This window comes from Microtus ochrogaster, chromosome 4 (assembly GCF_000317375.1).
Source record: "Microtus ochrogaster isolate Prairie Vole_2 chromosome 4, MicOch1.0, whole genome shotgun sequence".
In the NCBI taxonomy this organism is placed as follows: Eukaryota; Metazoa; Chordata; class Mammalia; order Rodentia; family Cricetidae; genus Microtus; species Microtus ochrogaster.
Genome location: NC_022011.1, coordinates 80,500,602 through 80,517,137, shown reverse-complemented (window position 1 = coordinate 80,517,137; position 16,536 = coordinate 80,500,602). Strand labels below are relative to the sequence as shown.

The following is a 16,536-nucleotide window of genomic DNA, read 5'->3' as shown; positions in this document are numbered from 1 at the left end:
ACTCTGGTTTCTCTTTCTTGAGTTAAAAAAATAATCGTATCTAAAAATCAATAAATACTAATTTTCAGAAACCAAAAACATAATAATCTCTCTACAATACAACTTAATACAATCCTTAATAATATCCACACAATACAATCTCTAATAATAATACCCACACAACCCAATACAATCCCTAATAATAATACCCACACAACCCAATACAATCTCTAATAATACCTACACAACCCAATCTAATCCCGAATAATAACATCTGCATAACTCAATACCATCCCTAATAATAATATGCCTACACTAGCTGGAAGCTGGAGATGCCAGTGTCCCTCCAGCTCTCCACACTGTGTTTACACCCACAGGAGTAGCTCACGTTCAATACCTACCAGCACATGCCAAACGTTTTCGTTGGCTCCATCGAAGCTGCAGAAACGGATGCTCACCCCCAGCAAGCCCTGGCCACCCCACAAGTTGCTGGGTGTAACTGAGGTCTCCCGAAGCTCTAGGGTCTTACTACTATAGATGAGCATTTTTACAGGCTTTTCAACATTGGCTTTCAGTAGATCCTTGAGAGTATCATTGTCTTTATTCTACAAACACACAGAAATCAGTCTTTAATGAATAAAAGTAAAGCAAATTATTATTAATTTAAGCATCTCATAAAAGTAATATTGATAATCAATATAAATACAAGTTCTTCAGGCAGAAGTTTTATTAACTTCAAATGTTTCTCCCAGTAAAAGAATGTCAGGACATGAACTCCCACTGTGAGGCAAGCTGACTTTCTACTTTTCTACCCTGATTATGGAACACCAACTCGACACTAGAGTGGCCCAGCAACTCAGTGACTAAAGACAAAATACGTCACAAGAACTGCATCTCTATCAAAGTTACAACGACTGCTTTTAAAATCTAAAATATGGGCTGGAGGGATGGCCCAGAGGTTAAGAGCACTGGCTGCTCAGAGGACCCAGGCACACCTCTAATCCCAACACTCTGGAGGCAGAGGCAGGCGATCTTTGTGTTTGAGGCCAGTCTTGTCTACACAGAGAGAGTTCCAGGATTCCAGGATGGCCAGAGCTACACAGAAAGACCATCTCATAAAAACAAAAACAAAACAAGCAAAAAAAAAAATCTAAAATATAGTCAGGTGGTGGTGGTGCAAACCTTGATCCCAGCACTCAGGAGGAGAAGCAGGAGGATCTCTGTGAGCTCGAGGCCAGCCTGGTCTACAAAGCAAGTTCTAGGATAGCCAGGACTGTTGCACAGAGAAACCCTAAAATCTAAAATATGTGCTGACTTTAAAGTCTAATCTTAGGCCCTACTTCTAACACATGATCTATTGTTTATCAGGAGCTAAAAGGGAAAGGAATGAAATAATGCTAATATTTCATTATGTAAACAAAGGTCACTGTGTCAGACATTGACAAATTATGAGCAAAAACTTAATAAGACCATTATAAAAATAAGCCAGCCAAATAGCTCCTGTTATGAGAATTCCCTTTAGAAGTTACATAATTTCTTTAGGACTGTATCAACCGAAGACACTTTAGAAAAAGCCGTTTTTGGAGAACAACTCTTTCTGTTGTTCCAATAAATTTACAAATCATGGGACTGCAATCCAAGAAAGCTGGCAGGGAGGTGATACTGTCCTAGGCCATTTGTCACCGGCCTAGAAAAAACCAAACTTTCATCTACGAAGAACAAATCTGCTTCCCTAAGAAGATGTGACACTCTAATGTTTATTAGCATCTTTCCTATAAAAATTAAACATGCTGGGAATAGGGGTGCACACCTTTTGTCTCAGCGCTCGGGAGGCAGAGGCAAGGGGGTCTCTGAGATCCAGGTCAGCCTGGCCTACACAGTGAGTTCCAGGGCTACATAGTGAAACCTCTCTTGAAAAAATAAGCATATTATAATTGTGTGCACAGCTGATTTTTTTTTTTTTGGTTCTGTGTGTACGTTTGTGTGAGAGAGAGGGAGAGGGAGAGATAGAACAAAAGCCAGCGCTCATGGAGGTCAGAAGGAATTCTGGAGTCCGTTTTCTCCTTCTACCTTTGTGCTTGTTTCAGGGACTGAACTGAGGTCCGGAGACGCCCATGGCGAGCATCTTTACCCAATGGGAAATCTCACCGGCCTCTAACATGATTACATCTGAAAAGTAGCTGACACACACCTAACCTAATTTAGAATAATTCCACTTTGAAGAATATCACAAAGTTCTATATACAAAACCATAAAAAGCTGAACTTACTAATCTCGAGCCGTTAATAGAAACGATAAAGTCAAAGAAAGGCTCCAGCCCAGCTCTGTGTCCTGGGGAATTTTCCTGTACCTGTAAAAAGAATATCTGAAATAAATACTTGACACAGAAAAACAGAGGTATAGGGCAGAATGGGGGTGCCCTCCCCCACATCAGCAGATGACATGTCAAACAATCACTACAGAGACACATTCCAGCATTGATTCCCCGGGCACCACTCATTTCTACAAAAACAAAGGACCAGTGTCAGGGCAGCCTGCTAGCCACGAAGAGGATCAGAAGAGGAAGGGAGGTGCACACAGGCCTCTAATCACAAACCTAAGAGATTCAGAACTGGGACGGAGAGAGCTCTAAATGGGAAGATCTCAAGTCGATTAACTACCAAATTTTCTAAATTCATAGCACACTGACAACTAGCAATAGAAATATAACCAATAAAATCTAAAGTGAATACAACTAATTTTACATCTGCTTTTCCAAAATGTGTTCATGTGTATCTTTGTTGTTGTTTTGGACAGGATCTTACTCTGTAGATCAGGGAGGCCTGCCTGTGCAGCACTAAAGGTGTGTGCCATCACACCTGGCAGCAGAAGGGATTTTTACTCTGCATGAGGTTATTAACTCTATCAAAACTACCCTAAAAATGACATTTGCACTAATATTTGCAGGCTGATTTTCTGTAACAGACTATATAGTCCTTTTCTGGGTTTTATGCTGTTGTCCAGGCTGGTCTGGAACTGCGAGCCATCTTCCCGCCTTAGCTCCTAAGTTCTAGCATTATAGGTGTGAGCCACCATACCTAGCTGTAGACCACATGGCTCTAAGGGCAATTCTGAGGCTATGCAAATTACAGTTCCTACACATTCATATGCACATAAAGCTGCAGATACCCCACAGGGGCACATGATTCTAATGCTCTGAAAATGGAGCCAGGATCATTCCTAGAATATATTTCACTTAAGGCCGGTATCATTCAACAGTATCATTCAAAATTGTACTTTACTTCCTGAGTCAATGTTTCTTTTTTCTTTAATATCTGCTGTAGAATATTAAAGATTGCTGCATTTGTTGATGCTGTGGAACATTTGTTTAATGATGTGAAGATGTGTTGCATTCTTTTATGTTGCATTTGTTTAACTCTGTAAAGCTGAGTTACTTTGCCTGTTTAAGACACCTGAGTGGTCTAAAACAGTTGATTGGCCAACAGCCAGGCAGGAGAAAGGATAGGTGGGGCTGGCAGGCAAAGAAAATAAATAAAAGGAGAACTCTGGAAAGATCAAGGAGCAAGAAAAGGAGGAGACAAGGACATTAGGGGCCAGCCACCCAGCTACACAACCAGCAACAGAGTACAACGAAAGGTATACAGAGCTAGAGATAAAAGCCCAGAGGCAAAAGGTAGCCGCAATAACTTAAGTTAAGAAAAACTGGCAAGGGGGCTGGAGAGATGGCTCAGTGGTTAAGAGCATTGCCTGCTCTTCCAAAGGTCCTGAGTTCAATTCCCAGCAACCACATGGTGGCTCACAACCATCTGTAAAGAGGTCTGGCGCCCTCTTCTGGCCTTCAGGCATACAGACAGAATATTGTATACATAATAAATAAATAAATAAATAAATAAATAAATAAATAAATAAATATTAAAAAAAAAAAAGAAAAACTGGCAAGAAAGAAGCCAAGCTAAGGCTGGACATGCGTAAGGAAGAGCAAGCCTCCATGCGATTTATTTGGGAGCTGAGTGGTGGGTCCCCCAAAGAGTAAAGAGCCAAAGATTTAAAAAAAAAAAAAAAAGAAAGAAAAGAAAAGAAACAAACCAAGAACAAATATCATTAGCCCTAAACAACAAAAATATATTTTTCTTTTGCTTGGTAGGCAGTGTTCCATTATAGAGATGGGTCAGCATATACTGTATTTAAAAACTTATTTCTGCTTTATTCTGTTTCCCTGTAACTTTGGGATTAAGTCTGCGGGAACGTTAGCGAGACATAAACAGGAAACAGAGTGGGCTACCTAAGATGTTAGCTTCTTGTTTACAGAAGACAGTGAGGAGAGGGTAGAAGGCAGGAGGAGCGAGGATCTAAACAGGACTAACAGTGAAGGGGGACCCAGAGGCTGCGTGTAGTGGACTAGCAGCTAGGGCTCATCTCATCCTGCAGACAGCTGTTTGCTAAGAGCTCTAACTTGCACTTTCTCCACGGACGGGTTTTTCTGCCTCGCTAGATATTCACTTCTTTGTCCATCTCAGTGGTTCTCCCAGTACAAGTCCTTTTTATAAATAAGTTAAATATTAAAGAAAGTAATTAATTATTAAAGATATTAGTTTTCATAAAGAATCAGTGTCAAAGGGTCTCATTCCATAGTTATTTCTCTGAAGATTTTTGAGGGGCTGGGGAGGCACAGTGGTGCACGTTAGTCCTGGTCCTGAGGACACAGAGGCAGGCAGAGCTCTTGAGTTTGGGCCTAGCCTGGTCTACATATCACGTTCTAGGCCAGCTGGGGCTAACTAATGACAGTGTGTACCAAAAGATAATAAATAATACAACTTTATTTTTATTTACATGTGCATGTATGTGTCTGTGTATGACATGCACATGAGCACAGATGCCTGCAGAAGCCAGAAGTTCAGATCCCCTGAACTGGAATTATGGGGGGTGAGCTGCCAGGTGTGGGGTGGAAACTGAACTCTGTCCTAAGAACAGACTCTGTGCTCTTAACCACTGAGCCATCTCTAGCCCCAAGGGTGTTTAAGCTAATTTAAAAATTAGAATATATTCCTTAATTTCCTTATGGCTAGTTTTCTTAAATGGGAGCTTTCCCACTTTATGTATTATCAAAATGGCTAGAAGTCAAAATATCAAACAGATTTCTTCTCAAATAGCAACTTGAAAAGGCAGCTGGGGACGGCCTGGGGCACGTGGCACGTGCTTGTAGTGGGGACTCGGGGAGCAGAAGAAAGAGAACTGAGAGCAGAGAGATCAAACCCAACAAATCAAGTTATAGTTGGGGGAGGGGAGGGGAGGGTGAAGTTACATTTACTAGTCATGAACCTCCAGCCACAGGTGGCTGTCAACTACATGTGAAGTGCCCCAGGTATGAAAAAAGAGATAAATCACCCCAAGAATGAGGTTTTCCTTTTAACTGGGTCCGTATGTAATTGGATTATCTAAATATGAATTATCTCAATATAGCTTCTAAATTGCTGCTGATACCACTTTATCTAGAATCCAACTAGTTTACAGACAGATCAATTTTGGGCTTCTTCCCTGAAAAGTTGATCTTTTAGTTAAGAAGAGCCAAGGTCAGTACTTTTGCAACAGTGTCAGCTCCCAAAGGTGACCCCACACGGATTCCTAGCATACTGACCGCACCTGCCCTCACAATGTGAAGTTCAAAGTGTGTCTGAGTGGGAAAGCTTCCAGTATCGTCAGAAGTAGCCTTCCTGTAACTCAGAGCGGATCCAATACTTAGTCTGAATTCTAAAAGAAATAAACAACCCTTTCAATTTTTCCATTTCATTTGGTAAAAATATTGATTCCATCTGTTTTTAATGGACCTTGAAATTAATTTCTCAAATTTATTATACACCATTAGAGCCCAGCACAAATTAGGGCAAGTAGATATCTTAATTATTGTTAGGACACCAGCAGAGGGAGCTCTGGAAGTCAGTCTCTGGCTAGTACCCCGTGAGTCACAGCATGGAAAGTAAGGCCTGCAGGGCTATATGAAGGTGGTACTTGCTACTGCCAAGACTCTCCTCAGCTCACCCCCAGCATCAAGACAATGTCAGTATTTTCTGTTCTGTAAGATATCGAGTGTTTGTTTATCTTCTGCTTCTTTCAAACCCATCTTAATTAAAACAAAACAAAAACCATATATGTCTGATTCCACGGACCATTTGACACTTATTACAGGGCCAAATATCATATTATAGTAATTTAAAAGAAATAGGTTAAATTTGAAATTTAAGGTTTTAAAATTGTATAATGAAAAGGTAAAAAAAATTTAGGGCCGACTGAGACAGTTGTTGGTGTTTTGTTTGTCTTGAGACAGGATCTTACTGAGTTAGGCTTGGCTAACTGGCTGGGAAAAGACCAGTGCTGGGATTAGAGATGTGTGCTATTATCCCCAGCTAGGACCGGTCAACACAGTTTTGAGCTGTGGATTTGTGAATGACTGTGTTACGTTAGTAAAGTCTGTTTATTTCTCTGGGACTCCATCCTCTTATCTGCAAGCAAAGGACAGTGTCATCTTTAGACGCGCGGGGCTGCACCGAGCGAAAGCTGGTGACACCCTCCAAGCTCTACCACACCGGAAGCAGTTACTACCTGGATACTAGTTACTCTTTCAGCTACTCTGTAAACAAACAGCGGATTAACAGAGAGCTAGCTGGGAGACTCATGTAATAAGGCTGCCTCTCGAAGATTAAGCGCAGATGGACGGCAGCTCAAAGGTCAAAGGAAAAACAAAGCTCACAGAGAATGGCAAAGGAGAGTGTCAGACCTTCCAGAGTGCAAAGACTTCTGAAATGTATATAAGAAGCAGTATTCAACATTATAAAAAGTGACAAACTGTACACCTAGGAGCACCTGCTCTTCAGAAGGCAACTTGAGAGAAGCCACGGCAGACACCCAAAAGGGTCTGGATCCTGAACAAACCCCGACCAATCTTAACGAAAGGACGAGAAAGGCTGGGAAACAGCTCAGCTGGTGAAGCGCAGGCCACATCAGCATGATATCCGAGTACTACTCCAGCCTACCTAAAACCCAGGGGTGCAGTGCAGGCTTGTAAAACCAGCACTGGAGAAGTGGAGACGGGTAGATACGGCTCTAACCAGTCAGCCAAGGTAGACCTCTGGTTTCCACACACAAGCACACACACTGTCACACACAAACTAACAAAGCCAGATAAGAAAGCACGCCTCACCCATTAGAACAGCTACAATTAAGAAAAGACAGGAACAAATGCTGGCAAGGAGGTAGAGAAGCAAACAGCTACACACTGCTTGTGAAAATGTGAAATGGGACAGCCATTGCAGAAGTCTGTCAAATCCACAATGTTAAACACAGTTAGGACATGACTAGCAATTCCATTTCTAAATATACAATGTTAGAAATGAGAATATAGATCCAGACAAAAACCCGAATAAAGCCGGGTGGTGATGACACACACTTTTAACCCTAGCACTCTGTTCTCTCTCATGTGTATTTGCTTACACACAGGCATGTATTACTGGCTAGGTTCTGCATGAGGGAGAACATGAACTTTCTTTTCTTTCTGAGACTGTGTGACCTCACTTAGTATTACACATTTTAAGACCATTCACTTTGCTGCGAATTTTATGACTTCATTTTTTTTAATATTTATTTATTTATTATGTATACAATATTCTGTCTGTGTGCAGGCCAGAAGGGGGCACCAGACCTCTTTATAGATGGTTGTGAACCACCATGTGGTTGCCAGGAATTGAACTCAGGACCTTTGGAAGAGCAGGCAATGCTCTTAACCACTGAGCCATCTCTCCAGCCCCCGATGACTTCATTTTTTAAAGCTGAATAGTATTGTTTTACATACATATACCAAATTTCCACTATCCATTCATCTGTTGATAAACAAGTAGGTTGTTATAGGGAATAAAGCAACAATAAATATGGAGAGGTAAACACCTCTAAGGTACAGTTTGGTGCTCTTTAGGTATTTGCCCAGGAGTGAAATAGCTGGGTATATATGGTCATTCCAATTTTAACTTTTTGAGATATCTCCAAATTGATTTTCACAATGACTGTATAAATTTGCACCCCAACAGTGAATGAGGGTTCATTTCTCTACACATCCCCTTCAACACTTGTTGTTGGATATATTAATGATAGCTATTCTGACTGGGGTGAGGTAGTATTTCAGAGTAGTTTTGATTTGCATTTCTCTGATGCTTAGCGATATTGAAATAGATTGTGTGTGTGTGTGTGTGTGTGTGTGTGTGTGTGTGTGTGTGTGTATGCCTGAGGTCGGAGGGCAACTTGGGTCTTTCCTGTGGCAATTTCTGCCTTTCTTTTTGAGACAGGATCTTTCATTGACCCAGAACTCATCAAGTAGGGTTACACTGGCTGTCCAGTCAGTCTCGGGGATCTGCCTACCTCAGCCTCTCCAGTGTTTGGATTACACACTTAGTTTTCTATGCGAGTAGTGAGAGTTAAACCCAGGTCCTCGTACTTCACAACCACCTTGCTGAGCTATCTTACCAGTGCAATCGTACCAGATTCTTTTCCACAGTCTCTTCGAATGACTGTACCATCAGTGCCACGTGGCTCTCAATTTAAGCCCAGCATCCTTGCTTTTGTCCTGACTTAAAAGCAGCAGAGATGCTAAACAAGACCAGAAACACCTGTATATGGTGTGCCCACCTATCAATCCAGTTCTCAGGAGGCTGATGCAGGGAGATTACCACAAGTAATAGATAGAGTGAACCCAAGCTGGGCTAAAAAGTGAGGCCCTGACTCAAAAATCAAAACTAAAAAAAGATTAAAAAATAAATCCCAAGCATGTGAGCCCTGGAGGACTCACTTCAACTGCACACATAAACCCTTATGCTAATGTGTGCTTACACGGCCACAGCAATGGAAGATTTGCTAATGTGACTTCTCAAAAACAAAGCCTAAATGCTCCACGGCGACAGGAGACACAACATGTAGTAATGATTCTGCAACAGGCTACGAGATGTTAGGTCTCACTCACCCACAAATTTTCCTCTCAAGTTCTTCCAAATAACTCAAAGGGCATGTTCTGACACTGGCCCTGTGATGTCACACGTAACATGTGAAGCAATTTTAATTGAATGATTTATTAAGCTGCAGCAGTATGCCTGTAGTCCCAGCTACTCAGAAGGCTGAGACTTTAGCTCACAAGTTCCAACACCAACAGACCCCATCTCAAAACAAACAAGCCCCCCATTTCTGATGACCAAAAAGAATTGGCATAAAATGGCAAAAAGACCTGCCATTACATGTACCAGCTTTCTAGAAAAGATCTGGGATTGGGGAGCAAAAACTATCCAAATCCAGCTCAAATCCAGATTTACACGTTTTTCTTGGGAAAGGAAAGCTTGCTGTGTGATTGGGCAAATCAGATCAACCTCTCTGTGCTTTCTCTGGCTGTGAAGAGAGGCAGCCAACCAGACAGTCCGTGAGGCATGAAGAACACCAAATGCAGATCGCCATGATCACAGGGCTCCTAGGAACTTTAATGACTGTATCCAGTCACAATGGGGCAGAGCAGTGAGGAAAGCAAGGGTGCTCACCTGAGTCTCAACAGTTTCCTCAAAAACAAAAATTCCTTAAAAGGACAAGTGCCATATATGTGTGCACTCTAGGGAAGTAATTAAAGGGTCGGATTTGAGTCAAGATTATATCTTTTTTTTTTTTTTTTTTTTTTTTTTTTTTGGTTTTTTGAGACAGGGTTTCTCTGTGGTTTTGGAGCCTGTCCTGGAACTAGCTCTTGTAGACCAGGCTGGTCTCAAACTCACAGAGATCCGCCTGACTCTCCTCCCGAGTGCTGGGATTAAAGGCGTGCGCCACCGCCGCCTGGCTAAGATTATATCTTAACTTCTATATTTTTAGCGTGCGTGTGTATGAGTGTGCAGGACTGCACACTGTGGAGACTGGAGGACAACTCTCAGGAGTCATTTCCCTCCTGATGTTCGGTGGGACCCAGGGACCAAGCTCAGGTTGATAGGCCTATGCACAGGCACAGGTACCCAGCAAGCCACCTTGCTAGCCCCCAAGCTAAGTTTTTTTCCCCCAAGATAATAGTATTCACTTGTTTTCAAATTATGTTCATGTCTAATGTGTGATGTGGGGCTGAGGGCACAGCTGTCGTCTCCTTTCAGCTAACAGGCAGTGTGAAGAGGTTCGCAGGGCTGCTGAGTAAAGCAGGGGCTGGACTCCACTTCCCAAGTGTGCTCTGGGGTGGGCCACTAGACCAGTCTCTCAATGTATCCATGTCCACGAGATGTGGTTGGTTCTCTATTTCTGAAAATATGTGTGGATCGTCTCAAAAGGTGTGTGGGGGGGAGGTGTGGGAAGAACACAGGAGGTCGCAGCCCCGTTCTTTTCCCTGTGCAGAAAGTACATCTGCATGGCCAACACGGCAGTAGACAGTCTCCCAGGACCACTCTGCTCCGAATGTGACTTTTAAAGACACGAGACTATGAAATAATCACACTTCCCGCAATATGCGGTCAGATTCCAAAGCTCACACCGAGCATCACAAGTATTTACCAGTTCACATTTTTAGCAGCAAATCAGAAGAACAGAGTCCTGTCAGTAGACTACTAAAGGGGGAAGGAAGTGTGGCGCTGTCATTGGCGCCATCACGACATCAAGCTGGCCTGGCAGGGATGGGTGGGACCAGCACTGCAGACTCCTTGCTGAAGCCACAGGTAATGGAGAACAGGAGGAGGTTTGGCCAGTGAGGAGCCTGGCAGGCTAGATTAGCCGGCTCAAGACTTCCGACACAGTTTACGCTCACTGACACAGCGGTTACAAGTGCCCTACGGCTCGTGTATTGTGTTCCTGGGCTTTAGTAAACTGAAAGCATCTGCTTCCTGCATTAGAAGGTAATTTCAAAGAATGTTTATGAATCAAAAAGCTTCTTGGTGTTAAACTGAAGAGATCAACAGGGAGGAAGGCAGAATCTGGGGTGGTACTGGCTTATAAGGCAATCTAATTACTTCTGGGGGAAAAAAAGTTAACTAGCACAGCTGTCTGTGAGTGTGTCCCCTGGTAGCGGTAGCAGGGTTTCTCTCCGTTAGCCAGTGAGGTGCCACCAAACAGGGCAGCTCCACCTGACAGCAGACATGGTTCAGGTTCCGTTTACACAGGACTAACTCCATTTGCAGCAACTCTGTACTCTGAAGCCAGCACCTAAATGCTGTCGAGTCTGCGGCAAATGGCTCGGGCTAGGCCTCTGATTACAAGGGGAATGCAGAGCATCTCAATAGTCCATTAGTCAATACACCCCGAAGAGTAACACAGCAGTTCCCATGTCTCCAGAGGGCTCCCTTCTCAAGGAGTGCTACGTACAGGCTAGAATAGTTTAATTTATAATGGCCATATCTATGAGGCCACTCCAAAGATATGACTTTTGACAATGGCTTTGCTGGACTCGCTGGATAACAAATGTCAAATGGAAGCAAGAGTCTGGCAGGCATTACTGTAGGAGGTAACCTGCAGTAACTTCTAGCAGAATCTAGGAGCCCTGACAGATACATTCTCCGCCTTCCATTAGGATTCAAGGATGGGAAGAGAAGTGACACATCGCTCTATCCTACTGTTTGAAGCTGTAAGAACAACCCGTCTTGTGTATGTGGCACCGTGGCGTTCGGATGGGAGGCAGTCCTCTGCGGCCATCACAGGTGTCACAGGGTCAACCAGGCATCAGGCTCGCGCCATCTCAGCAGCCCCAGACCCACTGGCTAAGGAAAGCTGAAATGTTATTTTGCAAGGCTTTGAGACAAGTTTTGAAATCTTCCATCATCATCTTCTGGGTTGGGGATGGACCAGTAGATAAAAGTGCTGGCTGTGCAAAGCAAGGGTGCCTGAGTTCAGATCCCCAGCGCCCCAGTTAAAAAGCTGGGTGTGGTCTGCAATTCCAGTGTGGAGGGACAGAAAGCCGAAGAGCCCTTGGGCTCGCTGGGCAGCCAGTCTAGCCAATCAGTGAGGCCTGGGCTCAGTAAAAGATGCCGTCTCAAAAAATAAGGTAGAGAGTAATGAGAACTTCACCCCCTCTGTCTTCACAGGCACACATAAGGGCATGGGAACACGGATGGGGACACACACACACACACTCAGATCTTGTTATACAACCCTAAACTGGCCCCTTACCTTATCCTCACAAGTGTTGGGCTTAGAGGTGTGCACTATTGTGTCTGGCCTGGAACTCAACTTGCTCTGTGGACCAGGCTGAGTCAACCTCAGAGATCTGCCTGCCTCTGCCCCCAGAGTGCTAGGTATCAAGGCGTGTACTACAAGAAATTTGTAAATTCAGTTATATTTTGTGTGCTTGGGCATGTGGGTCCGTGGGCACCACAGTGCACATGCAGTGTTTGAGGACAATTTTCAGGAGTCAGGTCTCCTTTTCTATCATCCGGGTCCTACGACTTGAACTCAGGTTTGTCACGTTGAGTGGCAAGAGCTTTTACTCTCTTAACCATCTCGCCAACCCCAAGAATCTACTTTTATTTTTAAGGATTAATCTTATCTTTAGCGGTGTGTTTGCGGGGTGGGAAGGAGTGGTACGCGCATGCGCCTGCACAGGTCAGAGCTATCACTCCTACAGTTCATAGGGGGTGGGAAGGAATGGTACGCGCATGCGCCCGCACAGGTCAGAGCTATCACTCCTACAGTTCAAACAAAAGGGTTGCTGTGCGGCACCCAGTCTGGGCGATGGGAGCCAGACTCGGATCTCCTGCAAGAGGAGCATGTGATCTTAACCACTGAGCCATCTCTTCAGCCCAGGTATCCACTTTTAAAATAAAACTTTTGGAAAATATCCAGGGTGTTGGAAAGCTTTTCCTCCAAAGCACAGCTTTCTAATGAATGCTTAAGCTTCGCTTCATTTACAAGAAATAGATATTCAGGCTGGAAGGCTAACACACCCATGCACTTGTTCTCGTTTTCTCTCCGTAACTAAGTTTGGCCTATGCACTCAAGCTTGGTCTTGAACACTTGGCAATCCTGCCTTCCCTCACAAGCACTGGATTACCGGCGTGACCGACCACGCCCGGCTCTAATCCATATTCTGCCCACACTCTACTTGATTTCGCCGCATCATTCAAAGCCTTTGTGACACATGGATAGGGGCTGAGTAAAGCACAGGAAAATAAACGACAAAGACGAACATGCCAGCAGTAGTTACCTTCAGACACTGCAGTTACAGGGAACTTTTGTTTTATCCTGAAATCTGCTTAAACGTTCTCTAAAGAACAGATAATCAGAAAGGACAGCAACTCAGCAAAATGAAGATCAGCATTTGCAGAACATTAAAATTCCGTAGTTTTGGAAGTATATATTTTAAGTCAAACAAAAAGACTGTAAGGTCCCCAGAAACTCCTTTTAAGAGTTTAAGACCGGCAAACTCTATGCTCAAAACCAGGAGGTGCTAGCTATCCACACTCCTAGGAAGCTCAATTCAGTGAGGCTCACTGCCAGTTAAGTAACTTTACAGCGAGTGTTATCATATGCTTCCAATAGTTACACAAAAGAGCAAAAACCTGAGAAAACTGACCAAGTGCGCAAACAGATGCTTTTATATACATTACACACTGAATGGCCACACGAAACTCTCAGGAATGGGTAGTCACCTCTGGGGATGACGAGTTGAGTATCATGGGATCATAACCGCATTGAGCCATGCAGGAAGACAGAAGAAATACACAGCACCTAACAGACAGAAATACACAATTACCTAAGAAGAAAAGTCTTCTGCTTAAAGAAACTGCCGGATCTTTCAGATTGTCCTCTGTAGATTTGTACGGCAGAACTGAACAGTAAGTACTGAAAATAATCTCTCAACGGGAAGTTTACTTTATCAATATGCGGATGCCTGAAATAGTAGGACGGCAGCAGATACGGGCATCAAAATACGAAGCAGTGTTTTCATCCCCAGGGAGTTGGTTATCAAAGAACATGAAATTAGATCAGTTTAGAACTCATCAAACATGGGTGAGTTTATCTCAAGAGTTCCCTGTTGCAGACACAGTGGTCCCCAAGCTCCGTCCTCTAGTGGAACGCGCCACTATGCGTTTAGGCAGTAACAGATGGAAGGAAGAAAATAGCTCTTGTTCCTCTGAAAACACAGGTAAGGAAATGAGTGCCAGAATTAGGGGAAGAGAGGGTTGAGAATGCAGAAACATTCGCTTCATGACACAGTCACTAAGCCTCCCTCTGATTAAAGCTCTCTACAGAATGAGCTCCTACTTTACAGCATTGTGCTTCAGATGCGGATGGTAACTGAGGCTGCCCCTCAAACTTCTAAAACCCAAGGGGGAGAGTAATAGCTCACCTGTGCACCGACTGTGCATAGAAACCCTCTGGAATGCACCAGCTGGTGGAGGGACAGGCCTTTAACCCCAGCATTTGGGAGGCAGAGGCAGGCAGATCTCTAAATTCGAGGCCAACCTGGTCTATAGAGCAAGTTCCAAGGGTACATATACAGAGAAATTCTGTCTTAACAACAACAAAAAACCCCCAACCAACCAACCAAACCCCCAAACCAAACAACAAAAAACCAAAGAAACCAACAATAAGAAAGGAAGTCTTTTGGGGCTGGAGAGTTGGCTCAGTGGTTAAGAACAGTGGCTGCTCTTCCAAAGGACCCGTGTACAATTCCCAGCGCCCACATGGTGGTTCACAACTGTCTGTAACTCCAGTTGCAGAGGACCCAACATCCTCACACAGACACATATGCAGACAAAACACCAAGCATATAAAATAAATACCTTTTAAGAAAATGTATTTCAACCGTCTTGCATAGGAATGAAGTCATTAAACTGGAGTTCTGTTGATGCGAAGATTTGTCTTTGAAGACCCTAAAGACCTCCCCCCCCCTACTCATTTACACTAATGTGTCCTATTTGGTTTTCCCAAGTGTTTATTACTATAAAAATACAGCAGGTCCCCAAGGGTTCATGGTCACAGTCAGCCATTCTGAGCATTTGCTAGTAACAGGAGACAAATCAAAATCAGAGCAGATTTTAAAAAAGCACCGCCATTAATTTTCCTTCAAATCCGGGATGGGACAGTTCTCTATTTTCCCATCACTACGACACTTAGGAGTCTGGTTAGCTGAAGGGAAGAGGAAAGTAACATGGCTTATGTACAAACACCCTGGCAAAACAAACTGCTAAGAACTGGACTTCGAGAGGCTCTAGGAGCGGAATGGAGAGGCAGCTAGCTAGATACCGGAATCCCGAACAATCATAACCCATCACAGCCCCAGCATGCAGATAACTTTAGAATGTTAGCTCATTCAGAACATGGGAACCAGGGCAGAAAAGGAAGGTAGCAAACACACTCTCAGGGAGGATTGTCTTGTCTGAGAAGCTGCCATCTTTTGACACTATATTGTCCCTACAAGGCGCTGCAGACGGAGGCCACTCTGTTCGCGCTACCACTCACACAGGTGTCGCCGCATTCCTGGTTCCACGAGGAAAAGACATTCACAGGAGGATGTGCTTTTGCACCCTGGTGTCTGGCACTGCGTTCCCCTACCAACCCTGACTATTTTGAAAACATTCCTCCCCATTACTTTTTACTACACAGACCTAAACCTTTATCTCCCTGATTATTTCATCTAAGCAAGAAGAACGGAAGTCCCTCTCCTCCAGGAAATGTAGAAGAGATCTGGAAGGGTCAGGAGCGACCCGGAACGGAAAAGTCCTATCAAAAAAATCAAGTAAATTCAAGTCCGTCAAATCTGGTTGGAGGCCATTCGTTCGTCTTGTACTGCCCAGATGGCCTTTCCACGCATCCTGGGGACGCCGAGGTGAACCGACACCTGGGCTGGCATCCCCGGAGGCTCGGTCACTCTCCCTGGGAACCCAGGTACCGGCTCCGGTCCCTTCTGAAGGCGGTGTCCCCTGCCCTTCCCAACTCGGAAGCTCAGATCAGGACGGTCGGCGAGGCCGTGCGGAGGGCCGGGGACAGGTTGGCGGGTCCCCGGCAGCGTCGCCCGCAGCCGCGCCCAGGACGCTCGGCGGACTCGGGCCTGGCCGCCCCGGCGTCCCCAGGGCCTCCGCCCCCGCACCCCTTACCCGCAAGACATGGTAGCCTTCCGTGCCGCCGCCTGGGATCTCGACGCTCTGCGAGGAGCCCATGGCGGCGGGCGATCCGTACGGCCCGGCCGGCTCAGCGTTGCTCGCCCTCGCGCACCGCCCGCTCCGCGACTCCGCGTAGCACTTGGGACGTGGCACTCGCAGACGCCCGAGCCGGGCCGCACAGCCCGCCGGGAGATGGTCTCCCGGCAGCCGGGGCCGCTGCGACGCCGCAGACAGCGCCCCCTTCCGGAAGCCGGCGGGGAAGGCCAGAGAGCTGGCGGCCGGGCGGCCAAGGGGTGGCGCGGCGCACGAGAAAGCGGAACTACGGCTCCGAGCGCGACGCCTGGCTACGGGGCTCCGGAGTAGACAAGACTCATCTAGGCGCGAGTCTACGGTCCCGGAAGAAAAGGTCCTTGCTTGCAGCGCCTCCTGGTGGCCAGAGTCAGAAAAGCACACTGGGCATTTGGTTTGTTTTAGG

The 16,536-nt window shown here is 45.0% G+C and overlaps 1 protein-coding gene across 1 annotated transcript in view; it reads right to left on the bottom strand.

Annotated features, from left to right (window-relative positions):
• Gorasp2 (golgi reassembly stacking protein 2) overlaps positions 1-16,252 on the bottom strand; it is a 28,392-nt gene extending 12,140 nt beyond the window's left edge. The window contains exons 1-3 of the mRNA XM_005346543.3: positions 16,056-16,252; positions 2,249-2,329; positions 381-584 (exon numbers count right to left, since the gene is read on the bottom strand). Of these exons, the coding sequence (XP_005346600.1) occupies positions 381-584; positions 2,249-2,329; positions 16,056-16,118 (348 nt within the window). The 5' untranslated portion in view covers positions 16,119-16,252. The remainder of the gene's footprint in view (positions 1-380; positions 585-2,248; positions 2,330-16,055) is intronic.
• Positions 16,253-16,536: the final 284 nt, after the last annotated feature.